We start from the raw sequence: 25,309 nt of genomic DNA on the forward strand, positions 1-25,309 counted from the left end.
AAAAAATTTGGTTTATTTAAAAAAACAAAAAAAAACTGTGAAGATGGTTTACAAACAGTCTAAGAAAAGGCACCGTGGAATTACAACATTACATTGGTTAATAAACAAATTATTTAATGCCTAGGCCTAACTTTTAGTAAATTGTCGTTGTAACCATTTTCGCCATACCAACTAAGACCCTCACTACCGACACACAGAATCCCTTGTTTCGCACCAAACAATGGCCAATTGTCCTGGTAACTAGCTGTTATCGGCTCGTTTTCAGAATTAATTGAACTCACAAGATTGCCTTTTTGGATGTCCCAAACCCTTATTATCTTATCTACATTCACGCATGTCAAAAATCGTTCTTTTTCATCGACTTGAAATCTTTTTTTCGTGTTTTTATGAACCTGATGAGGTATTGAAGTATAATGAAGCACTGGATCGGTAAGCTTCCTGACATCCCACAAGAATATTGAGTCATTTGTTGAAACATGTCGAGAAATAATTAGGTTTCCATCACTCAAAGAGCGCAGGTCCTTTACATTTTTTTCATTTTCACCTTACATTATAAATAAATCACAGTTAGGTTTCTATTGCGATTCTAAAGGTGTTTCTCAAATGAAAATTAAGTTTTATTTGATAAAAATAATATTAAACTAAAACAAAAGTGAAAAGGCCCAACTCTCCAGCCTAAACATATGGCAAGATTTGTTTTAATGTTATTTATACTGCCTTATTCGAGAATACCATAATATTAGAACCTCGAATCTAGGTCACGTAAAAAAACTATACGTTGTTAACTACACCAAAATGCACAATACTGACAAATAAAATTATCACATATTAATAGCAATAAATTTTAACCTACCAGGTTTAATTGTGAAGTGCCTTTTTCCAGATCGAAAACCGATCGCAGCAATTAATCCGTTCCTCAGTCCGTTAAGAAACAACTGACCACATGCAGTAAAGGTTTGTTTAGTTATCTCACTTTCCAAAGTGGTTTTGGGTAGGGTCTTTAGCTCACATTCACCACAGATCACTCGCAAAGCACCATATTCCTCAGAATAGCACAGTTTGTCTTCATAGCATGCACATGTTAATGCTGTTTTTTTAAGCTTTATCGTAAAATTCAACATGTCATTATTGTCAATAGTGTGCTGTACCTTGATAAATGACGTATTGTATTTGTCCAAAAGCACACAGGCCAGCCATCTTTTGTTATATTTATTAAAATTATCTACGTCCATTATAAGTCCTTGAGGGTTTGTATAAAGTGATGTTCTTCTGAATTTGGGATAAGCCAAAGATAATAGTTCAGGAACTTTATTACGGTGCACTAAGGACAAAATAAAATAAGTGTTACTGACTGTAAAAATACAATCCCGAATTATGACGGGTCCCTCAAAAATATCTTTAAAAGGGGAAACCTCAGGTTGAGATGTACTGTAGTTCATTAGTTTTACGCCAATCATTTTCCTTTCAAAATGGGAAGGGAAGTGAAAGTTTCCAAGTTCTCTGGATCTAATTGTTTTGCATGAATTTCCAACAAGATAGTTCACTTCAGTGATTTCTTTAGGCAGAGGGGTTAACTTCCTTATGTTTAACGGAATGCCAGTATCAGGAATCTTAAAATATCTATTTTTTTCTTCATCAAAGTAAAACCCTGGCAATTCTGGTGCCCCATTGCTCATTTTAAAATGCTTGGATTATACAAAATATTTTTGGCATAGAAGATTTAAATACTCAGGCCTTAACTATTTAAATTCAATTAGAATAAGACTTCTATTTGTTTATTGCAATTGGCTTGTCTCCTGGTTGGAAAAAAGTACCAATTATACCGCTTAAAAGGGGTTTAAGTGAAAATAAAGTCCAAATGCAGTAAAGCCAAGTGACCAGACACCTGAAGTGTTAATTTCTTTTTGACTTTATTTAAGTTGGCTATTGGTATTTTCTAAAACAATTTACTTCAGCATTTGTTGTTTGTGTTTACTTTGTTCCACGCTTAACTATAAACGCTACAGCGAAAAAAAACGTCATAGACAACTATTAAAAATCGTTCTAAATAATTAATTAAAATAGTTTTTTTGCATTACCGTTTTTCATTATTTTTATGATTCGTTTTATTATATACATCATTTATAGGTATTAATGTGTTTTTGCATATCAGACATTTGAGTTGTCGGTAGTTCAGTTTGTTTTAATGCGCATATAATAAAAAAGCAAAAACACAATTAAAGCGTACAAGTAAACAGATGGAGCGTTCGCTGTAAACAGCATGAGTTCGTGCGTCGTGGCTATTGTTTTACCAGGCTACAGCTTAATAAGCAATTTTAACGTTTAAAAATTTAGATCTAACCTTTTTTGCTGTAAGGAAATGTCTAAAGTTTGTAAAAACGATAAAAACTTGCCTGCCGTTGAACTGAAGCTAAGCAAAGTAAAATTGGAACGCCGAAGTGATTCTGGAATTGCACTCATCGACAGCGATGAAAGTTTAATTACCGATCATACGGAGAACCTAATTACTGAAAAGGTTTTTATTTTAAGTTTAAATTATGTTAATCACAAAACTAAGCAAAACGAAAAAGTTGTTCCATTTTCTCTATTTCGTTTTTGTGGCGTGCGTGTACTAGAGTTTCAAGAATTCGTCAAATGTCAATTTTTTATTTATTGATTTTATTTTGACATTGCACAAAGCCATTTCCATTGTTAAAACTTTATGACCTAGCTCAATAAATTTATCAACATAAAATAGAGAGCTTGTTTACTAGGCAAACAATTAAAGAATTTGAACTCAAAACATCCCAATATACTGGCAACATCTATTGTCATTTACACAGTAAACATATTTTTGATAGATATTAACATGAAATATGTCTAAGTTTAGTTTTTTATAGGTTTGTGTTAACTGAAGTGTTGTCAAATGTTTGTAGTTTAAAAGACTTGTAGCAAGAATATCAAATTGAATGTTGGTATGATAATTAGTTTAGCTTATTTTTAAGTTTTTTTTAAATAATATAATAGCTAAATTCTAAAAAAATAATTATTTTGGATGTAATTGAGTCAGCTTGCTTTAAACAGGGTTTTTTTATTTTTAGATATTTGTTAGAAAGTTGTGTTAAGTACTATTTCGATACTGCATAAAATGTAATGTAAAAAAACAGGTTAAAAATGCTTTGTTGTTCGACAAAATGCTCTAACACTGTTTCAAAACATGGACAGTATCAAAATGTTGTTGTTGAAAAAGACAAGGTGTTTTAATATAAAAACTTATTCTAATTAACTTTATTTTATGGAAATTGTGTTATTGCATAAGATATAATTCATTTACAGACTTTATTTTAAATTAGGTGTGTTAAGTATAATAAGGTCAAACTAAACCGTTAAAAAATAAAATAAATGTGTTTATTACCATCGGAAATTTTAATACTTTAATACCATTAAATGTATTTTATTACTGCTAACAAATAGATTTTTAATTAATAATTTAAATAGCAAAATTATAATTAGCAATTACTGCTATCTTATCATTCATTATTTAGGGTAATCATAATGTGTTAATGCTCTCAATTTAGCAGTTGTGTAATAAGAAAAGAATTAAAAAAATTTTGTTTAGTTAATTATTTGCATATTAAAGCATGGAAATGTCATTCACGACACCAAACTGTCAGTTAAAACTTTTGTGTTTTTTTAATTATTTTTAAAATCTCAGAAATACTACCTTTCATACTTAATCAGCAGATTAATTATCTGTCAAAATGCTCAATAATATCCTGCACTGACAAAGGCAACTTAGGAATAAATTTTGTATTAAAATAAATGACAGAAATCAAGCTATTTAACATCAACCCAATTTTTCTGTCATTTTTGTTTTTGTAGTTGACATTTATTTTGACATACCAAAAAAACATCGGTATTTTTTGAAATTCTTATTAAATGTTCTTTGTTGTATTTAGGATATTACAGAGTCGAGCTCGAACGCAACAACAACAAAGGATACAGTTTCAACTTGTTCGGATAAAAAGGTTTCGTTGGCGAACCAAGACAAAGCGAAATTACCGACCCAAATGACATACAAGATGAACTCGCATGAGGTTGATTTTTGTTTTTGCAAATTATTTTTTATGTACTGTAGTTTATAATTTTGTGCTATTGAATAGGCTTGGCTATGTTAATTTATTAACGATCAAAATTATTTATAAAAATTTTGTTGGAATTAATTATTTTAGGATGGTGCTAAACTAAACCAGTACACTTTGAAAGAGGATTTGGGGCGGGGTTCGTATGGAATGGTTAAACTGGTGTATAACGAAGACGACGACAATCTTTATGTAAGTTTTAAGGTTAATGGAGCAAAAAAGTTACAATTGATGATTATAAAACAACAGACCCCTAAATTTTTTATTTTTAGGCGATGAAAATTCTCTCAAAAAAGAAATTGATTCGCCAAGCAGGATTTGGAAGTAAATAAAAATTTTAAGTATATTAACATAATCAATCACCTTTCCTAATATTTACATACAAATATTTGCTAAAAAATATAGGCATTTATATGATAGGACTAGAAAATAAAGAGTTAACCTAACCTTTTTATTTGTAAAATATGAAAAATTAAGCTTATTGATAGTTATTTAAAAACAAACTTTTTAGGAAGGCCTCCCAGAGGTGGAAAAAAGGCAACTACACCATTGGACAGGGTTTATCAAGAAATTGCTCTTCTGAAAAAACTTAATCATCGCAATGTTGTAAAACTGATAGAGGTAATGCTTTTTAGATTTAGTTGACTTTCATTTGTAATTTAATTAAAAAAACTTATTACACTTTTATATTAGAAGCTTAAATTACAATGTTATTAAATGTAATTTTTAAATATCTTTAAAAAAAAATTAAACAAAAATTATTTTTAAATTGAAATATTTTATAAATATCTGGCATACGAATTCCTTTAACCCAATTATTGACATTATAAAATATTTGCATAGGCTTACAACAATACCATTACCTGTAATATGTAATTATGTGCTTAACAATATTTAAAGAAGTCAGAAAAATATTTTTGGGTCTCTTTGTTTGCGTTGGTAATAATGTGGTATTATGATTTAATAATAGCTCGGACATTTTATAAAAACATTATAGAACTACTATATGACTGTTGTCAACAACATATTTTTGTGTTTACACAACTTATTTCACATGTGAGTGCGTGGTAAAAAATATTTACAGTTTAAGAACAAAATAAATCTAACATTTTATTTAAAGGTATTGGACGATTCGGTTGAAGATAGTTTGTATATGGTCTTTGAATTAATGGAAAAGGGGTGAGTCATTACTTTATGATTCATTATTGCTTAATTCAATTTGCATAGCTGAATTTTACCACACTGCATACCTTATGCTCTACTGCCTTTAGTAGAGTTGTACTATATAGTTAATATTTTATTGCTAGATATATATACCAAAAATGTTTTTTCATTTTCTCAAAATTAGCTTTTTTACACTTTAGTATTTAAGATTTTTTGGTGAAAAAAATATATTTTTGTTTGAAGTGAAATTTTAGAGGTGCCCACAGATAAACCTTTAAGTGAAAACACTGCAAGAAGATATTTTGTCGACACTGTGCTAGGCCTGGAATACCGTAAGTTTGTTATTTGAAAATAAATATATATTTTTTTATAGATTTGTTTAATTCATTTAAAAAAATATTTTTGAATATGTGTCAAATGTGGTGGACTAAATAAAATTTTTGTTGTAACTTTTTTCAGTTCACTACCAAAAAATAATACACAGAGACATCAAACCGTCAAACTTACTGTTAGACGATCATGGAAATGTAAAGGTAAGTTTAATTTTTTAGCTGTAACAGTTAACCTAGATATATTGGACGGAACGGACTGCTTTACTTAAGGTCTCATGTTTACTTCTTCATGCTTACACATTGTAGCGCTCTTAGTAAATACAGCCTAACCATTATAATACAATCAAATAAAAAAAAAAGATTTTTTATTGCTGCTTTTACCAATTAAAGTAAAACTCTTAAATTTTTTAGATTGCTGACTTGGGGGTCAGTCAAGAGTTTTCAGGGGGTGATGCTGAGATGTCAAGTACAGTCGGTACCCCAGCTTTTTTACCCCCAGAAGCTCTTTCAGGAGAAAAGGACACTTTTCTGGTAGAAAAAAAGTTTTGGGTTTATTTTAATTATTTAAAAAAAGTTTCTTTTTTTGTTGGTATCAATTCAATTATTTACGTTTCTTTGGTTAAAAAATGATATTCAATTTGACAATGGTTTAATTGAATCAATTATGGTAAGACTTGACAAATGACAATTTCCTTCCGTTCAAATAGCCTTAGTTTCACAGTAACCCATTATTTTATTGTGATCTATTTTTTATAGTGAAAAAAAAATTAATATTTATATTTTTCAGGGTAAACCTGTTGACATTTGGGCACTGGGCGTAACCTTGTATAGTATTCTGTATGGAAAATTACCTTTTCACAGTGAATATATAATGGAACTACATGAGAAAATATGCAAGGATGAAGTAACATTTCCTCAATCGTAAGTTGAACACATTTTTTATCAATAACAATGATACATAAATATCTGTATAAAGAGTATTTTAGTATTTAAATCATTATTGTATTAACTGTAGCACTTTTTTACATTTTTTTGAAGCAAATTACATTTTTCCATTATAAGTTTAAGCTTTGCATTTTAAACACAGATGTTATAATATGTAAGCATTTAAATATGTTTTATTGATTTTAGTGTAAGTGAGTAAATGAGTTGTGAATAATTTAGATTCTAATTAGGGTACTGCTGTACAAAAAAAACTAATGCAATTGGTGTATTGGAAAACACATAAATCAAATCATGCAAAAACTGTGCATGTTATTTAGTTACTCAAAACTCTTCAAGAAGAGAAAATTGGTCTATTTTGTAACTTAGGCATTACTAAAATGTTACAAATCTAACACTTAGGTTAAGCTATGTTATTTATGCAAAATATTTAAATAACATATTTTTGATTTTAGTCCTCAAATTAATGAAAATTGCAAGGACTTACTGTTAAAAATGCTCGACAAAAATCCATCCACCAGAATCACCCTTTCCCAGATCAAAACTCACCCATGGGTTACCGATAATGGAGCAGCTACCCTTCCCTCGGAAGATGAAAACTGCCACCTTGTGACTGTGTCAGATGAAGATGTTAAATCATGCGTGAAAATCGTGCCAAGATTAAACACTCTGGTAGGTCAAATTTTATATGTTAATTAAAAATTTCAAAAGTTGTAAAAAATTTGCCAAAAAATTATTAAAAATATTTATTAAAATAGTATATATATACCTTTTTTATAGAAAAAATACAACAAAATGTATTTTATTTGTATAACATGTGGTGTTGTTAGTATAAAATATTATTTTAATTTTTAACAAATTTAAAAAAATTGTGTTTAATTTAGATTCTTATCAAGTCAATGCTAAAACATCACAGCTTTCGAAATCCGTTGTCTCCTGTCAAAAAAGAAAACAAAACCATAAACTGAATATTATTCAAACATTTTAATTTTGGTGCAACGGGCATGCTGCTTCTTAATTTTAAAATATTTTTATTACGGTTTTTATTGTCATGTCATAATCTGAAGGCAAACAATGCAGTACACAAAAGTTTTCAATATTGTAATTTTTTTCTAATCTGGTATGTACAATTAAGCTTGGTACATTATTTTATACAGAATTAAATACTACCAGGCATTTATAAGGTACATAGAATATCACTATTAAAGAGTGTATTCAATTTGAAATCTGTAAATAATTAAATTTATTTTGTTTTTATTAGATTTTATCTAATTTTTATTTTAAGTATATTTTTTGATACTTTCTAAATTATGTATGTATCTCATTCTTATATAGGTATGCACTTTAAAACGGTATGTTTTAAACAGTTTTTGTGTATTTTTGCTGTTTGTTAGTTTTTTAAAGGCACATTCAATGTTAGACTTGTATTCTGAATTTTATGTTTTTGCAATTTCCATTAAGATATGTTAAAAAATTATGTTAAAAAAAATGATATAATGATATGGTAATGTATATTTGTACTTGTCATGTAAAATATGATATATTAATAATGTATTTTTAAAGGAATAAAATAGAATTATGAATTTAAGAATACTATACTAAAATTATTTCAGGAAATACATGTATCTATTTTGCCCATTTAGAATGTTGTTTCATATTAACTTATCTTGATCAAAAAGCACAAATTTTAAAATTATTGTGGCGATTTATTTTAGCTTTTATTGCATTTAGTTCCAAATGCTATAATAATTAACCATCTTTAATATAAGTGCTAAAGTTTTGGTGACAAACATTTTATCATATTTTTCTGTCTATTTGCATGAACACAAAAAACTGCAGGGGTGTTATGCATTTTTTCATGATTTTGCACAATTGTTTAATTTTTTTTAGCAATATACTGTTTAGCTTTTTAATAGAAGTGTGTTTAATTTCATAAAATAAACTGCAAGATTGGTTACCTATATTTATTTTTAAATGAGTTTTTTTTTTATGCTTTTACTTGTCTTAAAGAGAGGATAAATTAGTAACCACTTTTATGTTCTATTACAAACTTTTTTACTGCATTGTAAATATTTATTGCGCATAATTTAAATTATTAAGCAAAACTGTTATGGATTATAACAGCAAAAAGCAATTGCATATTATTTTATAAAAACATTTTAAATTTTTTTAGCAAAGAAAATATAAACAATTTAAACATTGGGTAAGTGCAGTTATTAATTAAACATTTTTTTTATAATTTACAGAACCCAAAAGAGCACTCAAGAACGAATCAGAAGAAGAAAAAACCTGGAAACTAAAGTCGAGATTTCGCCATCTCACGCCGTTTTAATTCCCGCCGAAGTATTTTTCCAGTATCTCCTTTTGGAATATGATCAACAAATTCAACTCCGCCTCGCAGGTATTTGTATGATGATAGTTTTCCTACAAGTTAAGCTAGGATGATATACTACACTTGGATAATATACAATTAATAACAATTACTTATGTGTTAAAAAATAATGTAAGTAAGAATTGCCTTGGGTACTTTGATCCCATATCGAATCAAAAGCTTGCTATAATTTAAACATTAAACAATAACCTTTGACAAAGTTATGAATCTCTGCTGGGGTTAAGCTTTGATCTTTTTTGACCACAAATGCTTTGGGAACTTCACCGGCATTTTTGTCAGGAATTCCTGTTACTGCACAGTCAGCTACTTTCGGATGTTGCGACAATAGCTCTTCTAACTCTCCAGGTGCTACCTGTCAATTTTACCATGATATAGTAAAAAATTTAATGGACAAAATTAAAAAGATTTCAATGCATAAAAAAAATCAAAAATTAGTTATTTAGAATAGTATGTAAAATCCTAAACCAAAAATCAAATTAATTTAACCTGAAAGCCTTTGTATTTTATAAGTTCTTTAATTCGGTCAACCACAAAAATGAATTCATTTTCATCAAAATATCCAACATCTCCGGTATGTAACCAACCATCTTTATCAATTGCCTTTTTAGTCGCTATTTCGTTATTATAATAACCCAGCATAACCTAAAAAGAAATTTTTTTTTAGATTTATTAGCCTATCAAATAAAGCAATTTAAACTGCCAAATGCAACTTTAGTCTTCGGGGTAACAAATGTAACTCTATGTTTAGGACATAAAGTTGTCGTTTTTTACATAGTGAATAAATATAACGTGTACCTGGGGGCCTTTTACACATAATTCTCCTTTCATATTTGGCCCCAATTCATTGCCAGTATCAGGATCGACTATCTAAAATTATAGAAAAGTATATTTTACAATGTATAAATAATTACACTTTATACTTTATTAACTCTTATGTATACAACAAATGTTAACAAATAAATATCAATTGTTAAAAATAAAATAAAAAATTTAAATTTTGCAATTGATTCTTGCAGGTTCAACCTTTAGCTTTGTATTACGACCAATCACTCCGCAAGACTTTGTTGGAGCTGTTACACCTGCTAAGCTACATAATGGAACAGCCTCAGTTAATGCCCAACCTGCATTTAAAAAACATTTTTTTAGTAAACAAAAAAAAAAATATAACGGATGGCAAGGTGTTACACCAGGCTTCATTACATAAGTCCTTCTGATTCTGTGCAGTATTGTAACAAAAACAGGTAAAACACATTAAGACAAAAACAAGTTAAGCTGGGGATATTTACTATAAAACAAAATTTTATAATATTGTAAAATTTTAATGTTTGTTTTTGTTTAGAAAAAAGAAGACTGAATAATCTGGCAACATTAATAACTCAACCCAGAACCTCATGTAGCTGATTAACTAAAATTTAAACAGGTTGTTTAGACTTCATCACAAAAATTATTTATCTTACCACTAGAAGTTGCTGTGTTTAGTTTCTTTCCAACTTTGTTTAGAATTCCTGGTGAAATTGGTGCAGCACCACTTTTTGTTATTTTTAATGAGGAAAGGTCGTATTTAGAAGGTATTGGGTTGTTATTAATTGCAACAATAATTGGAGGGACTAAGGGAAGGTATGTGATCTAAAATAGGTAAAAAAGTAAAATCTTATATTACTAAGTAAACGATAGTAGACGCTAGGTTCTTTTAAACATTACTCGCAAATTGTATGTCATTAAGTACAACTGGTATGTGACTTACGATTTTTAATATTTGTATAGAAGTATAAACAAAATAATGACCTTGTAAGTGTCAATGCTTTTGTACATAGAGTCCAATGAAAATCTTTTGTGTACGACCATGGTTGCTCCATGTTTAGCCCAAGTGGTGATAACCAAAAACCCGTAAGCATGGAAAAATGGTAAAACGCAATACACAATAGTATCATAATCGCTTATTTTATCTTGCATGTTCACCAACCCAGAAACTATGTTTCTATGAGTTAGCATTACGCCTTTTGAAAGCCCAGTTGTTCCACTTGAATAGGGTAAAATGCAGAGGTCTTTGTTGCAGTCAATGGTTACATTGGGAAAATCTATAACAGGCATTTGTATTACTTTTTAACAAAAGGTTATTAACAAAGAAAAACAGGGGTCTTCTCAAATTAATTAATAAAGCATATATAAAATAGAAAAGATTCTTTTGGTAAAAACTTTTTTCTTTTTGGATAATATTTTTTGGCATTTTTAGTTTTAGGAAAGTTGTAGACTTACCTTTTAGATTTCCATCATTTATTAGTTTTCTTATTGATTTAACTCCTTGCATATATTCATTGGGTATGATATTCTAAAATACAATTTAAAATCTTATCTAGACAATATTGTACCATACTGCTATTTTATTTATTCTCTATATAATTAAATTTAGTTACCTTGATAGAAGTTACAGTTTTGACTATGTTCTGCATCATTAAAAAATTATTTTTTTGCACAACTATAAATTTCGGTCTAGAAAGTTTTAGTTGGTTGGTTATTTCCGCTGCAAAATAATTTAAATAAAGTGTAAGTTTTCTTTTGAATGGTAAAACATTTTTCAAAAAATAAACTAGCAGCAATTAACTTGCAATTTTTTATACTTCTTTATCCCTAATATCAAAATGATAACTTTACAGTCTAAACATAACATTTGTTACTTAGCCTAGTCTTAATTTTAGTTTAACAGTTCTTAAAGCCCATTATTAGGCACATTTTAAGATAGAAGACTACTGTTTGATTTTTGACTGGGAAAGTCTGTTTATGGTGGTATACCTTCAGTATAGGTAGGATTACATGTTGTAAATGTTGCCCCACAAGCAGTTGTTGCAATGTAGATTACAAGATATTCAAGGCAGTTAGGTAGCAAAGCTGCCAAAATATCTCCTTTTCCAAGCCCTAGCTTCCATAGCGAGGCTGAAAGCTTTTTTGAATACTCATGGATTTGTCGATATGTTAACTTTTCTGCAGTTTCTCCGTCAATCTGGTATTGAGATTTAGAATAGCTTTAATTTTGCTCAATAAATTGATATATAAAGCCTTTTTAACCCATTAAAAGTCTGATGAACGTTTAAATTTATTTTTTATATTTAATCATAATTTATCATTTGATTTAAGAAGTTAAACCTTAATTTTTTATGTAACAAGGTATTCGGGTTACTTGAGTTCATTTTCAGATTTTAACTTTTGTTTACGTTTTTTTGCAAACTCACCAAAGCTGTTTTGTCATCAAACTTTTTAATTGTTTTCAACATTAATTCATGAAAACTAATATCAGGAATAACAACATCAGGATGCTTACATCTTATAATCATCTTTTTTGTATATATTTATCAAGTTCTTTCAAAGCAGCGTATTTTAGTAGGACCGGCAAAGTAAAGCGGCAAAATTTTTTGCAAGGCTGCATATTTTAGGTGATTCCCCTTTTATAGCATGATACAGCAATTTCTTGTTTTAATTGTATTTTGCCAATTTTAATTCTTGCATTACCTTTTAAATAAACATAATTATATAAGTTAGCTTATTTGCAATTTATAAATTTGATTTAAGGATAAACTTTTATAAACAACTTTATTCTGGGAAACTCCCCGCATTACGTAACTTTGTTGAAAATTGCGAATCATATGGCTGTTTTGTGGGGTTCAGTTCCGCGTTCAACCATATGACTATTTATGTCTGCTTTACCCTTTTCTACATTACATAAAAATAAAGTCAGTTTAATAAACCTTTTGGATACGCAAAAATTGTTTTTGAGGCATTTTTTTCAGCATTAAGAAGTTTTCTTATATCAGTAACTTAACACGATTTATACATCTTAAACTTGTTATTTATTTGTTTTGTTGTAAATATAATCAATAACTACATTTTTTGATAAAAGTTCAGTGTGTTTCATAAGGTAAATCATGGGTGAAAAAGCATTTAATGATTGGCTCAAATCGGAGCTGGGCAAACTATTAAACAACTCAAGTACTGCTGAAGACATGATGTTGTACATAAGTAGCATTGATAATAAAGAAGAGTTATTAAACTTTATAAAGGAGTTGTTTGGTTGTGGAAATGATGAAGATCTTGATGGGCCTCAACGGGAATTTATTCGCGAACTTGTGTCCAAATGGGATCGATTAAGGGTGCCTGAAAATGTAACAGTATACAGAAAAAACAAAGAATCGCCAAAAAATTTAAACAAAAAGTTACCTAAAAACACTACCCCTGTCACCAATCGGTTAGCTTTCGATATGTCAGAAATAGCTCGCAACATGCCTTCTAACAACAGTCAGATGATCGATAATGAAACTCAAGAAAAGAAAGCTAAAAAGAAAACCAGTTATGTTTCACTTTATGGAAAGGATGGCAATATGATGACCAACGCAGTAATCTTACCAGGCAGGCACTCTTGTGAGTGTCAAGCCCAGAAACATAAGTTGGTTAGCAACTGTTTAAGTTGTGGGCGAGTGGTTTGCGAACAGGAAGGTTCTGGTCCATGCATGTTCTGTGGGAATTTGGTTTGCTCGAGAGAAGAGAAAGAAATACTTGCTCGTAACTCACACAAGAGCGAAAAATTGCATAAAAAATTGATGAGTGTCGAAGGTGGGAATTCTTTAAACAAGAATTTGCTGGAAAACAATAAGGCTCTTGAAAAGGCAAAGGCGTATAAAGAAAGGTTGCTAAATTATGACAGAACCTGTGTACAGCGGACCAAAGTAATCGATGATGAATCTGATTATTTTGCAACTGACTCAAATTGGCTTAGCAAAAAACAGAAACTTGCACTCAAGAAAAAACAAGAGGAACAATGGGAACAGCGCCATGGTTCAAGACTTAATAACAAGAAGTATACTTTGGATTTTACTGGAAGGCGAGTTATTGAAGCTGATGTTGAAGAGCCTGATCCAACAGAAGATGCAGATGTTATGGCTGCCAATTTTGGAGATCGTTTTTACGAAATGGACAATGAAACAAAATCCTATTCTGCAGAAAATCACACCTTTCCTGATTTGGTAAATCCAAGTGTTAACGATTACATTCCTACATTTATTTCTAACACTGTTGAAGCATCACAAAAAGAAAGTTTAAGTAATGCATGGCAAAGCAAAGAAAATCGTTTACAAGACCAGCAGTTAAGAGAAATGTCCGACCCCGGTCTTTGTCTCAGTATGCATCAACCCTGGGCATCTCTTTTGGTGTGTGGAATCAAAAAAGACGAGGGTAGAACTTGGTATTCTGAACATCGTGGAAGACTATGGATTGCTGCAACCTCACAGACTCCAGAAACTGAAGATATTAAAATGATCGAACAACAATCTTCCCACTATTGGAATTCGATTCAAACAAAAATACCAGCCAGTTTTCCCAAAGAATATCCAACAAGTTGTGTACTTGGATGTGTGGATGTTAAGGAGGTTTTATCTCAAGAGGAATACAGAGACAAATACCCAAATGGTGAATCGGGTTCTCCATTTGTATTTGTATGTGAAAAACCTAAAGAGCTAACTCTTAAATTTCCAGTAAAAGGAAAACATAAAATTTGGAAACTAGATTCAAATACACATAAGGCTGCTATGAGAGGACTTGTGCTATAAAAAAACTTTCTTAGTGTTTAAATTAAATTGTTAATTATTAATAATAAACAAATTACAAAATAAATAAATAATTTGACATAAACTTTTTTAAAATGCAAAAGTGAAATAATTTTAAGGTGGGTGTGAAATTAACTTAAAACAAAATTTCCAAAAATAAATTACTGTTTACGTTTAGTGTTAATTTTTACATAAATACTGTGGTATTCTAAACTGTTTTTCTTCTGTGACCAAACATGACACCTTCTTCAAAAAGAACTGTTGTTGTGACAGGATTTGGACCATTTGGGGATCATCAGGTTAATGCAAGCTGGGTTGCTGTAAAGGTAGAAGTTAATTTGTAAAATTGCTGTTTTTTTATATTAACTCTAGTTATGTATTTTCAATACAAAAACGCTGACTTCTCAGTCTAAATATAGGTTACATACATTTGCTTTTTTGTGTTTTAGGAGTTCTCTAACCTAGGCCTTGATAGAGATGGAATTGACTTAGTCATTAAGGAAGTGCCTGTTGAATATGAATATATAGACAAAAAAATTCCTCATTTGTGGAAAAAATACAACCCAATTGTAAGTGAACATATTTTTAAAATTTGTTAACAAATTTAACTATGTAATGACATGGAAAAATTTGTACCCAGGACCTTATTAGATTTAAGAAATATTTTTTATTTACTATAAATTATTCTATAGTTGATGGTCCATGTCGGTGTATCTGGTATAGCAACTACAGTTACACTGGAACAATGTGCTCATAGAGATGGCTACACCAAGTATGTTTTAAATATTTTAAAGTTAAAAAATCGCCAGACAATTTGCCGAAAATTGTATGAGTTCAATATTCTTCACTTAAGGTATAAAAATATAAATTTATTTGCTTTTTAAAGATTTGATGTTAAAAACAAACTACCAAAGAATATGGCTTGCAGTGCTGGCAGGGACGATTGCATTATTTCAAAATTAAATATGAGCAACACAGCAAATTCAAATCATATGAAAAATATAGGAATAAGTTCCGAAGTGTCGCATGACCCTGGAAGGTAATACTTTGATGTTTAATTATTGATTTTTGGTTCAATCAAGTAAATGTCATCAGATATCTTTCAACTTGATTACCTGAATTACTTTTTTTTGCAGATATCTCTGCGACTACATTTATTATACATCGCTGGCACAAAAGAAAAACTATACTGCCTTTATACATGTTCCCCCACTTAATAAAACATTGACCAAGCACCAAATGGCGTGTGGGATAAGGGCAGCAATTCTGTCCTTTTTAGATCAAATATCGTGCTAGGAATTATAAAATTTTTGTTTAATTGATTGTGATTTTATTTGCAGTGGTTTTCTGAGAAGAGTTATTACATTATCAGTATTTTTTTTTGTTTTTAGATCAAAATCCTTTGTTTTATGGTATTCTATTTTTGTGAAGTTTTAAGCATTTGTGTTGAAATTATTTAAATACCATTCATTTATTTATCTCTTTGCTTTGTCTACTTGCCTGTTTATTTTTTGACTTTTAGTAAATTTCTTGAAATTTTCCTTGTTATTTAATAACACTATTATTTTATTATTGCCTTTAAAATATTTTTCGATTGTGTTTCATATGTAAATGTTATACTATATACCTATATTTAGTGTATACCTTGTACTCTGCAAAAATTAAATGAAAGGTTGAGTATATTCTATTGATACTGATTTAGAAAACATGGCTTTTTACTATTGAGGATAAACGAAAATTTAAGTTTGTTTTTATTCAATCGTTGTGTGTCAAATTATACGAAAACCCCTAATCAGCTGATTTGTAATTGCAGAATGTAAACAAAAGAAGGCGTTCGACCGCTGTTTTTGTTGAAATTAAAGAAGGTAAGGTTAACTTATATTACGCTTGTTGGTGCAAGTGCAATTTCACTGACCTTGATTATTTGTGTTAGGTACAAACATGGAAGAAAGTGGTGAAAACAATGCGGAAGAAAGTTCTAGTTTTCAAAAACGATCGGGTAAATTTTGTCGATTTTTCAAAATATTATTATCTAATTGCAATTACTAGTTACACATGTATTTCTATACTAAATAAAAATGCATACAAATATAGCAAAAAATGAACTCAAAGAATTTTTCTATTGTAATTATGCTTTAAAAACACTTTTTTAGTAAATCAATTAAATGAACACAGTTCTACCAATCTTGCAATTCCAACTAAGAGAAAATGGTCAGAACTGTGGCTTCATGCATCAATAATGTGCGGAAGAGAGTTTTTGTATGCTGTTGAAATTGTCCTAGTCACACCTATTATTCTGCAACTTGGTAACAAAACAATTTTTTTACAAAGTTTTTGAATTTCTTTGGTCTTAGTGTTTTTTAAACAAACATTTCATTTGCACAGGTATGCCGGAAAAGTATTACAGCTTCATGTGGTGTTTTAGTCCAATATTCGGTTTGCTAATTGGCCCTGTTTTGGGAGCTCGCAGTGATCGTTCAACATCAAGATTCGGCAGAAGACGGCCATACATTGTTGCCTTTGTTATAGGATCAATTTTGGGGCTAACTCTACTCATATTTAGTAAAGATATTGGTAAGTTTTTATATTTACATTCGTTTTTTTTTAATCTTTCATTAGCAAGTCTATGAATATAGAATATTTTTAATAGTCATTTTTTGTAGAAATTTTTTAGTTTTTTAAAGGTCACTTCGTACTGCCAATGACAAAGATCTGTAAAGATTTGAGTGAGTCAGCTAAAAAAAGTGCTTAACAGCAATTACAAAACTTGCTGACTGATGCACCTATTTTATTTCAACTAATATTGTCGTACATTTAGCTTCTGTGTTTGGTGGTGACAATGCTGAAAGTAGGAGACTGTGGGGGTTGGTTGTTGGTGTCTTTGGAGCACAGGTGATGGACTTTTGTTTGGATCAGGCGGAAATGCCGCTCCGTGCTTACACCCTTGATGTCTGCTCTACTCATGACCAACACAGGGAATTTGCACTTCAGACAATATTTATAGGTATTTTAAATTAATTATTGTAGTTGGGTATGTCATACAAGGTGCTTGTTGAGCTATATATAGTCATACCAAAATTTTATTTTAAGTAAAGAAGGGTAACTCTTTTGGCGTTATTTTGTCCAATTTTTAATTAACAAATGCCAATTATAAAGCTGCATTATTTACTATATTGCTTGGTCATAAATATATCAACAATTTTTATTTATTAGTTAGTGATGACAGCAATACTACCATGGTTAATTTTTAATTTTTGTATATGGGCCATTATGCACTACTGTGATTGATTAGAAAAACCACATTTTTAGATTTTTTATTTTTTGTCATTTTTGTTTTTGCTACAGGGGTTAAAAAAAGTGTTTGTTTGATTTTTTAGTGTTTTAATTGCATTAAGGCGATATTAAACAACTTTGTTGTAACACTTGTATGTTACTTATTAGCTATTTGCTTATTTGTACACTATTTAGTCATTTTTAATGGTAAAAACTTAAATTTTCCCTCTATTGGTAAATTTTATTTGGTATGTAAACTATTTTTTTGGTCAAATGCTCTTTCAAAAAAATAGTTTTCTTTTATGGTAGTAAAATAAAATTGTCATACTTTTCTATTTCCTCAAGGCATAGGAGGTGCACTGGGATTTATCATTGATGGAATAGACTGGGAAAACATATTTGTTTCTGAAATAAGTGGATTTCAAATCAAAGTTGTGTATATATGTGCAGTGGTTACTTACTTATCGACCACCATATGCAATTTAGTTAGCATAAAGGTTAGTACTTACTATATTTTAATTTTTACTATATTTTTCTTTTGAAATTGTAATATTTTCAAAGTTGGCCAATTTGATTACCCAATCTGTATATGTACTAGCCTTTTTAATGATATAATAATTACTGCAATGCATCATAATAAGACCAAAAACCTGAACTTCAGAGATTTTAACTCATCTAACTGTCTACATACTTTTGACTGTGTTAGAATTTATTTTTTTAGGAAGTTGTTTGGAAACCTAGACCAGTCTTAACAAGCGAAGCAACTACTTCAGCAAGTTTTATTGCTTCAAAATTACCTTCTGTAAAAAGATCGAGATCATTTCAAAATCAGTCAACTTCAAATCTAAGTAAGTTTTATTCAAATCTAGTACAAATCAGGCACTGTTTGTGGGGGCTGAAACCGCTGGTGTCTAGTGTTTGATTTCTACTGCTTTTATGCTGTAGATACCCTGAGTAAGGCACTATAAATGGTATGAACTTCTGCCAGTCCAAAAATCAACCAACAAAATAATTATATATAAGGAAACTATAATTATTAATATAATTTAGATGGACATCATTCAATGAATCAAAATAACAATAATGATGATACTGAAAGCTTTGAATCTACGGCTCGATCGGTAAGTATTATGTGATGTTTAACGTAATTCTAAAAGTTACTAATTTTTAAAACCATAAAAATTGTGATTAAAATAATAAATGTACAATAAGTTAATGTTCGATAATTGTATAACCACAACTGTTAGGCAATATTTTTTATTTCTAAGACTTAAACATTTTATGAAATAAGAGAATGGAATATTCTTATTTTAAGAATTTTTTATTTTTTTTTTTTATTTATTTTTTTTCTTAACTTTTTAATAGATAATGTGCTTTTAAGTATAAAAAAATACAATAAACTTTTTAAAAAATTATGTTTTTAGAAAAGTACCAAGGAAATTTTTAATGAAGGTAAATAAAGAATTTAAACTTAATCAATTACGTGTAAATTGCTTGTAGAATTATTTTGTCTATAATTATGTCAAGTACAATAACATGAGAATATATTTATTTTTTAAAACCTTATGAGCTTAATTTTTTCCACCTGCCATAATTACGCAAGAAATCACAAGTTGTGCAAAAACTTTTTTTTGATAGATTAGTATCTTAATACAAGTAAACTTTAAGTTTTGTCATTTGTAGCCAAAGGCAACCACATTCCAACTAATGCATAACAAAATTTTTTAAATAATTATTTAATGTAACATAATAGTTGGAAATTAGGGGTTAATTTAAGGGTAGTTTTTAAAAAAAATTTTCCAAGGTGATTTAGTTCTAAAATGTAAAATATTAAATTAATAAATCATTAGCAAATTAAAATAATTTTTTAAATTAAATTTTTTATTGATTTATTTTTCTAGTTCAAAGAAACCCTTCTCGTCCAATTTGCTTTTTACCCCATTTAACCTTAAGCACAAGTTTGTATATTTCGACTTCCTGCCCCGGTGGGTTAAACAACGATTACGAACCAAATGATGAGTCACTGTCATCGCTGACAACTACTAATGACTCAGCATATTACGAGGAAGGTTCTAATGTTCAGATAAATGAGGGTCAGTTTCATTTTATTAACTTTTGCTAAGTTATATTAGGGTTAGTTTAAGATTTAAATTAAAGGGTCACTAAAGTTTAAATTTTTGGTATTAAATAGAGTCATGTTAAGCAATATGCATTATTGTGTTGGAGCCGATCATTTTTTACTTAGAATTTCGGCAGCAAAGTTATTGTTTTTGTTATCCTGGTCGTGACAAGAATTTTATTATTATTATAAAGTTGATCTGACAAAATTGTTTGTGGTTTACTTTATAATATGATGTATTAGTGTTGTATGATTATTTATTAACAACATCCTGTACTGGGCAGCTAAACAACACTTAATGAAATGACAAAATTACAGGTTTTCTGTGAATGCCTTGTACTCTGGTAAACTAGGATAGAATATTTGGCCTGTTTATAGTTTGTTTAAAGCCTTACTTTTTAGGTAATTAGTTAAAATTAAATAAACACTATCCCTTATTTTGGATTAATATCCATTACCTAATTAAAAGCTTTATTTTAATAAGGATTATTTAACTATTATTTAAATATGGGTATAATACTTAAAGCTTTGTTTCACAGGAAAATTGGACGACATTCGATATTCACTTCCCAGTTTGCCCGGCAGTACTCGACCCAAATCGAGTCTACTTGACTTTATACGAAGCAAACAATTTGCCAAACACTCAAAGTCTTGTAATTTAGCTGAAACGAATAGAAACAGTTGGTCCGGGGGTACCTCGGAATCCCTTATAAATAATAATAATGTAGATAAAACAAATTTAAATTTGCCATATAAAGTGCCATCTATTGTAATAACAAATGACTCTAATGATATATGCGAGAATATCGAAACTAATTCGGTGTCGTGCGACGATGTCTCATTGCACGACAGTGTTACAAGTTCGACAAATTGTGTGAGGAAATTAAATTTTCAAGAAAGTAATGGTCAATTACTGGCCGATAATAAGACGAAATGCCAAAAGAAGAAAAAGAAAGTCTCTGAAAATATTCAAGGTTTGAGTTAGATAAAAAATCTATCTTAAAATGATGTAATTTTAAAATACTGTTAAATAAAACATTGCAGATAATCCAGTGTCGTTAAAGAAGTTATGGTTATCCATAATAACTATGCCTACCCAGTTGAGATGGCTCTGTTTAGCCCAACTACTTGGCTTTGTTGGCATGGAAACCATTCTGTTGTGGTATACAGATCTTATTGGAAGAGTTGTTTATAATGGCTTGCCACAGGTCAGTGTTCTAAGTGTAGTATGCCAGTATGACCACAGTTTGTAATGATTTTTATTTTAGGCCGCACCCAACTCGACAGAATTGATGAATTACAATTCAGGAGTTAAAATGGGATGCTGGGGATTAGCCATATACTCTGTTGCTATGGTTGTATTCTCAGGTAAATCTATACAACAGATTATTAAGCCTTTATAAACAAAAGAAATTAAACCCAAACAGAGTGTTGGGTCAATAAAAAATGTTTACTTTTTTAATCTAAAAACTTTTTTTTAGCTTTAATTGAAAGATTTAGCTTGCTTAGAAAGTTCAGCATCCGAAACATGTACTCTGCCTCATTTATGTTAATGGTGGTAAGCATGTCTCTCATGTTTTTTTTCACCAACCTGACTATAATACTGGTCTTTAGTGGATGTATTGGCATAACTTTTGCTGTCATTCTGATTGTGCCTTTTATACTGGTTGGGAAGTATCACCATGACCCAGAGGTTCAAATTCTGATTTTAATTTTTTTAAAAGTAATACTGTATGCAACAGTTCGAAATTTTAGCAAACAGGGCGTTTGGTTAAATGCTTTTGTTATAGCAGCTTTGTGTTATTGCTAGAATTACCACAAACATTCAAATACTATTTTTTACCTTAACCCTATCAAACCAAAGCTAATGAATTTTTTTTAAATTTACTTTTAACTTTATGTAGTATGTCAGAAGAAGCCCTGGGAAATCCAAAAGGGGGTTTGGTCTTGATTGTGCAATACTTGCCTGTCAAATGTATGCAGGCAACATTATTTCAGCCGCTATAAGCAGTCCTTTAATTGCACTTTTCGGTACAGTCAAGGTGATGTTAATCATAACTTGCGTTTGCCATTTGTTGGCCTTCTTTTGTGCTTACTTCTTTGTTTCTTATCCCGATGAGAAACCGATCTGCCGCTCTTCCAGCACCTCTGTTACAATAACTCCACAGACAGATATTTAAAACCAAGATTTTTACCTTGATATGCAAATTTGTGTTTTTTCTAGATTGTTCTCAGGTCATTATGGTACTTTGGCTTGGTATGATAAGTTTTTTTGTAGTATTCGAGACTGCACAATGTTTTGTTAAACAGAAATCAATTTTATCCAATCGTAACAAGTTAAGTGTTTTCCACAAATTGACAGTTTATAAATAAACATATCTTGTAAGTATTTTTCCATTCCATTTTTGTTGCCACAAAGTGTTTGGTTTTTGTAGGTAAAAGTGCTGCAGAATAAAATTTATTGCAACTTGTAAATAGTTTAAAATATAAACTCATAGTATCTGCTCACACAATACACATAAATTATTACAACATAAAAGTTCTTTATTTTATGTTTATTTGAAATCTTTTACATGACTTTGTTTGTATTGCAATATTATTGTTTGTATTTTTTTACCCAACTTCTTTTGACTTATGCAAAATTGTATTTCGAACAAATTGGTTGTAGTATCCAAAGTTTTGCTATTTTGGGTCTGTACTATTTTACCTAATACCCCAATTACCTTAAACATATTTGTAGCCTATTCAAAATACAAAGGAAAGTATATACTATGGCAGTATGGGTTTAAAATAAAACAAATATTTTTATTCTTTTTCTACTTCTGGGTTGATTTTACACAAAATATTTTAGCAAATTTTGCCGTGAGGCTTCCTTTTATATTTATATGTTGTTGGCAATTTGAACATTTTCGTGTCTTTTAAAACTAGTATTTTTAATACATTTATATTGTTCTTACTTTCTTATATCTTGTTTCAAGAATAAATTCTTTAAAAAATTTACATTTATTATTATTACAAAAACAGATACTTAAGAACACTAACATGGGTAAGTATTGGTTTTCAGCTAGTGAGAAATTTAGGATATCTGAATCTCTATCTCCAAGAATAAAGATAACCAAAAGTCTCAATCAATTGCAACAGTACCTATATTATGCAAATTATTTACAGCAAGATTTTCTTTAAAATGCTTTCTAGTTACAGCAGCTAGCAATACAATGTGATGTAAGTCATGTCGACATAGCTTCACGCGTTTGAGCAAAATATTAAATATTAAAACTCAACGTAGATGGAAGTCAACTATCAGCCATGATGTGCAAAAAATGATCCCAAAACTGCGCCATAACCGACCAAAACGGCTATAATTTTTGCCAGGCGATTGCTGTTCGATTCGAACTCTCTTACAAGGACTTCAAAGAAAGTTATGTACAAGAATGTACCCGTAGCAATGGCTTGCAAAATGGCGTTCACCAGCACAGTACCACTACTGTCTCCGCCTGTCTTCTTGATTATTAGTCCAATTGAAATGCCTATGGGCGACATGAATGCAAATATTAAAGTGGCGCTGATCACACGCTTAAACGATTGCTTGGCCCTTACTAAGTTGGTGCCCATGCTCAAGGCCATGAGGGACTTATGCAGAAGAACAGCGACAAAAATCGCCAGAACGCTTCCAACGTCGTCCTGTAGACCAATAGCTATACCTTCTAACAGTGAATGTACCGATAGCGTGGCGACCAAAAGCAGTGATCTTATCGAAGAATGGTTGTGGTCTGAATCCTCCGTCTCTTGGTCGTGGAGTGTTGCCGTTTCTGACTGATCGTCCACTTCGTTGGATATCTTGTTCTCCAGTTGTTTTTTCATCGCTAACGATTTTCGCTTAAGCCGCCAATGATTCCAAGCATGTGCACTTTGCTCTACATGTAAATAAATCATGAAATAAATTAATAATGGCCTTAACGTTATTTGTTTTTATATTCCTGCGGTTTCTCAGAACTTTGCCTTAAACGCGCTCACATTTTTTGCAAAAGCGTTGCTACAACACAAGTGAGTGGGCTTTTCATAAACTTCTTTTTATAGCCAGTATTTTGTTGCTTAAATTTTATGTATGAATACAAAGTAAGGTCAGATACTACTATTTCTTTAAATAACAAAAAAAAAACAATTAAAGGATTATGAAATTGAACACCTTAAAACAACGCTCGGGAAGTAAAAGTATCTAAATTTTGTTTAAAGTTAGTGTACTGCAATATCTTAAAATAAAAGTGTGCTTGAACAAATGAATATTTATGCAAACTCATAGTAATGAATATGTGTTTTGTTTACCTACCTATAATTAATATAAGAAAGAGTCCGCATGTTATAACGATTTCAGTAATTGGCATTAACTCGGGACCTTCTGCATCCGCTTCCACGGCTAGTTCCGTATCGTTGTCCGGACTTTAAACACAATTTAGAAATAAAAGTTAAAATAATCAGAAATTTATCTCTATTCAATTTATAGTTACTTCAGAGATTAAGTTGCATAAAACAAAGTTTATAATAGCATACTTTGCCAGTTGTTTTTCCATTGAAGAAAAAGAGGGCCATCGAATTTCGAAGGTTTCAAAACTCTCTCTAATTTCTGGTAACAATTCTAAAAAGCTTGTCGCCAAAAAAATCCCTCCAGCAAAGCAATTGAGAACAGTCAGAGCCTTTTTGTTTCGCTTTTTACGACGTATGGACGATTTACTTTTGATTCCCTTGCCTTGCGTTTCACTATTTTTATCGTTTTCGTTGTGATGTTTCGATCTTTTTTTGTTTGGCAAGTACTGTATGAATAGGTAAGGCAGTAAGGCTGCCGTTGTCGTTGTAATAAGCAACCCAAAAATTATAAGTATTTTCGTACCAGTTATATCCATTTTATTTAATATTTTCAAACTTATTTTTAAAAGACGCGTTATTAACTGACTTACACAAATGACTGTATTTTAAGGGTTGCTTGTACTTTATCACGATGCAGGTCGTATGTTGTAATTGTGTAATTATATAAAGTCCTGTTAAATTCGAAGAAATTGTGCATCTAATCAGATAGGTACATAACAGGAAATGTATTACACAAAAGCGCAAATTTAACCTTATATAGGATAGGCGATATTTACTCCGATTCTTTTCAAATTTATCAGCTATTATTAACAAAAAAAAATTTGTTGCTAATTGCATTTCTTACATACTCTGTGTTTAACATATATTATTAAGGCTTTTTTTCATATACTATTAATATTTTGTACATGACTGATCCGTAACTTAACCATGGCATAGCAAATTATGTAATTTTTTAGTAGTTACTTTTTTGTAATTAATCAAGAAATAATTCATCAAGTAAGTTTATTAAACAA

General features: G+C 30.0%; 7 protein-coding genes across 9 annotated transcripts; 4 read left to right on the plus strand and 3 right to left on the minus strand.

The window, feature by feature from the left end:
* Positions 1-2: 2 nt before the first annotated feature.
* On the minus strand, positions 3-1,890 carry LOC145755407 (DDB1- and CUL4-associated factor 4-like). The gene is made up of 2 exons (XM_082571636.1): positions 854-1,890; positions 3-544 (listed from the first exon to the last, which is right to left on the minus strand). Exons 1-2 carry the CDS (start codon positions 1,674-1,676, stop codon positions 114-116), a joined length of 1,254 nt encoding a protein of 417 aa, XP_082427762.1. The 5' UTR covers positions 1,677-1,890; the 3' UTR covers positions 3-113.
* A 354-nt stretch (positions 1,891-2,244) lies between these two features.
* LOC145755406 (calcium/calmodulin-dependent protein kinase kinase 1-like) lies at positions 2,245-8,510 on the plus strand. 2 transcript variants are annotated; one of them, XM_082571634.1, is made up of 12 exons: positions 2,245-2,515; positions 3,939-4,076; positions 4,212-4,313; positions 4,394-4,445; positions 4,633-4,742; positions 5,242-5,300; positions 5,529-5,617; positions 5,745-5,818; positions 6,029-6,148; positions 6,405-6,538; positions 7,015-7,231; positions 7,444-8,510. In XM_082571634.1, the coding sequence occupies exons 1-12, from the start codon at positions 2,360-2,362 to the stop codon at positions 7,525-7,527; spliced, it is 1,335 nt and encodes a 444-aa protein (XP_082427760.1). In that variant the 5' UTR covers positions 2,245-2,359; the 3' UTR covers positions 7,528-8,510. The 2 variants fall into 2 exon arrangements, with proteins under 2 accessions (XP_082427760.1, XP_082427761.1); XM_082571635.1 differs by lacking the exon at positions 2,245-2,515 and adding an exon at positions 3,085-3,234.
* Positions 8,511-8,765: 255 nt separating this feature from the next.
* On the minus strand, positions 8,766-12,443 carry LOC145755479 (uncharacterized). Its single transcript, XM_082571716.1, has 11 exons — positions 12,179-12,443; positions 11,742-11,949; positions 11,366-11,472; positions 11,208-11,280; positions 10,737-11,029; positions 10,409-10,577; positions 9,975-10,072; positions 9,747-9,818; positions 9,438-9,593; positions 9,141-9,303; positions 8,766-8,983 (listed from the first exon to the last, which is right to left on the minus strand). Exons 1-11 carry the CDS (start codon positions 12,278-12,280, stop codon positions 8,856-8,858), a joined length of 1,569 nt encoding a protein of 522 aa, XP_082427842.1. The 5' UTR covers positions 12,281-12,443; the 3' UTR covers positions 8,766-8,855.
* Positions 12,435-14,557, plus strand: LOC145755478 (activating signal cointegrator 1-like). The gene is made up of 2 exons (XM_082571715.1): positions 12,435-13,131; positions 13,183-14,557. Exons 1-2 carry the CDS (start codon positions 12,869-12,871, stop codon positions 14,543-14,545), a joined length of 1,626 nt encoding a protein of 541 aa, XP_082427841.1. The 5' UTR covers positions 12,435-12,868; the 3' UTR covers positions 14,546-14,557.
* A 98-nt stretch (positions 14,558-14,655) lies between these two features.
* LOC145755481 (pyroglutamyl-peptidase 1-like) lies at positions 14,656-15,838 on the plus strand. The gene is made up of 5 exons (XM_082571718.1): positions 14,656-14,868; positions 14,992-15,111; positions 15,235-15,314; positions 15,429-15,581; positions 15,679-15,838. Exons 1-5 carry the CDS (start codon positions 14,779-14,781, stop codon positions 15,836-15,838), a joined length of 603 nt encoding a protein of 200 aa, XP_082427844.1. The 5' UTR covers positions 14,656-14,778.
* A 430-nt stretch (positions 15,839-16,268) lies between these two features.
* On the plus strand, positions 16,269-22,928 carry LOC145755477 (polyamine-transporter SLC45A4-like). Of its 2 annotated transcripts, XM_082571713.1 has the most exons (15): positions 16,269-16,407; positions 16,476-16,541; positions 16,696-16,848; positions 16,928-17,116; positions 17,361-17,546; positions 18,161-18,312; positions 18,537-18,663; positions 18,866-18,936; positions 19,240-19,267; positions 19,717-19,908; positions 20,474-20,908; positions 20,979-21,142; positions 21,203-21,302; positions 21,416-21,627; positions 21,839-22,928. In XM_082571713.1, exons 2-15 carry the CDS (start codon positions 16,484-16,486, stop codon positions 22,112-22,114), a joined length of 2,343 nt encoding a protein of 780 aa, XP_082427839.1. In that variant the 5' UTR covers positions 16,269-16,407; positions 16,476-16,483; the 3' UTR covers positions 22,115-22,928. The 2 variants fall into 2 exon arrangements, with proteins under 2 accessions (XP_082427839.1, XP_082427840.1); XM_082571714.1 differs by lacking the exon at positions 16,269-16,407 and having other exon boundaries at positions 16,507-16,541; positions 16,718-16,848.
* On the minus strand, positions 22,845-24,877 carry LOC145755480 (zinc transporter ZIP3-like). The gene is made up of 3 exons (XM_082571717.1): positions 24,483-24,877; positions 24,262-24,371; positions 22,845-23,848 (listed from the first exon to the last, which is right to left on the minus strand). The coding sequence occupies exons 1-3, from the start codon at positions 24,830-24,832 to the stop codon at positions 23,235-23,237; spliced, it is 1,074 nt and encodes a 357-aa protein (XP_082427843.1). The 5' UTR covers positions 24,833-24,877; the 3' UTR covers positions 22,845-23,234.
* Positions 24,878-25,309: the final 432 nt, after the last annotated feature.

The sequence above is a fragment of the Corella eumyota genome, chromosome 6 (genome assembly GCF_963082875.1).
Source record: "Corella eumyota chromosome 6, kaCorEumy4.1, whole genome shotgun sequence".
NCBI classification, from domain to species: domain Eukaryota; kingdom Metazoa; phylum Chordata; class Ascidiacea; order Phlebobranchia; family Corellidae; genus Corella; species Corella eumyota.

Excerpts from the sequence above, each read along its gene's own strand:
- LOC145755407 (XM_082571636.1), bottom strand. The coding sequence starts at position 1,676 with ATGAGCAATGGGGCACCAGAATTGCCAGGGTTTTACTTTGATGAAGAA. Across the intron at positions 545-853 it reads GCACTTCACAATTAAACCTG|GTGAAAATGAAAAAAATGTA; the intron begins GTAGGTTAAAAT and ends TTATAATGTAAG.
- LOC145755406 (XM_082571634.1), top strand. The coding sequence starts at position 2,360 with ATGTCTAAAGTTTGTAAAAACGATAAAAACTTGCCTGCCGTTGAACTG. Across the intron at positions 4,077-4,211 it reads ACAAGATGAACTCGCATGAG|GATGGTGCTAAACTAAACCA; the intron begins GTTGATTTTTGT and ends TAATTATTTTAG. Across the intron at positions 7,232-7,443 it reads TGCCAAGATTAAACACTCTG|ATTCTTATCAAGTCAATGCT; the intron begins GTAGGTCAAATT and ends TGTTTAATTTAG.
- LOC145755479 (XM_082571716.1), bottom strand. The coding sequence starts at position 12,280 with ATGATTATAAGATGTAAGCATCCTGATGTTGTTATTCCTGATATTAGT. Across the intron at positions 11,950-12,178 it reads TTGATGACAAAACAGCTTTG|ATTGACGGAGAAACTGCAGA; the intron begins GTGAGTTTGCAA and ends TCTCAATACCAG. Across the intron at positions 11,030-11,207 it reads AAATGATGGAAATCTAAAAG|ATTTTCCCAATGTAACCATT; the intron begins GTAAGTCTACAA and ends TGCCTGTTATAG.
- LOC145755478 (XM_082571715.1), top strand. The coding sequence starts at position 12,869 with ATGGGTGAAAAAGCATTTAATGATTGGCTCAAATCGGAGCTGGGCAAA. Across the intron at positions 13,132-13,182 it reads GTATACAGAAAAAACAAAGA|CAATCGGTTAGCTTTCGATA; the intron begins ATCGCCAAAAAA and ends TACCCCTGTCAC.
- LOC145755481 (XM_082571718.1), top strand. The coding sequence starts at position 14,779 with ATGACACCTTCTTCAAAAAGAACTGTTGTTGTGACAGGATTTGGACCA. Across the intron at positions 15,112-15,234 it reads GGAAAAAATACAACCCAATT|TTGATGGTCCATGTCGGTGT; the intron begins GTAAGTGAACAT and ends ATTATTCTATAG. Across the intron at positions 15,315-15,428 it reads CATAGAGATGGCTACACCAA|ATTTGATGTTAAAAACAAAC; the intron begins GTATGTTTTAAA and ends TGCTTTTTAAAG.
- LOC145755477 (XM_082571713.1), top strand. The coding sequence starts at position 16,484 with ATGGAAGAAAGTGGTGAAAACAATGCGGAAGAAAGTTCTAGTTTTCAA. Across the intron at positions 18,313-18,536 it reads GCAATTTAGTTAGCATAAAG|GAAGTTGTTTGGAAACCTAG; the intron begins GTTAGTACTTAC and ends TTATTTTTTTAG. Across the intron at positions 21,628-21,838 it reads AGTATCACCATGACCCAGAG|TATGTCAGAAGAAGCCCTGG; the intron begins GTTCAAATTCTG and ends AACTTTATGTAG.
- LOC145755480 (XM_082571717.1), bottom strand. The coding sequence starts at position 24,832 with ATGGATATAACTGGTACGAAAATACTTATAATTTTTGGGTTGCTTATT. Across the intron at positions 24,372-24,482 it reads ATGGAAAAACAACTGGCAAA|TCCGGACAACGATACGGAAC; the intron begins GTATGCTATTAT and ends TTGTGTTTAAAG. Across the intron at positions 23,849-24,261 it reads CTTTCTTATATTAATTATAG|AGCAAAGTGCACATGCTTGG; the intron begins GTAGGTAAACAA and ends ATTTACATGTAG.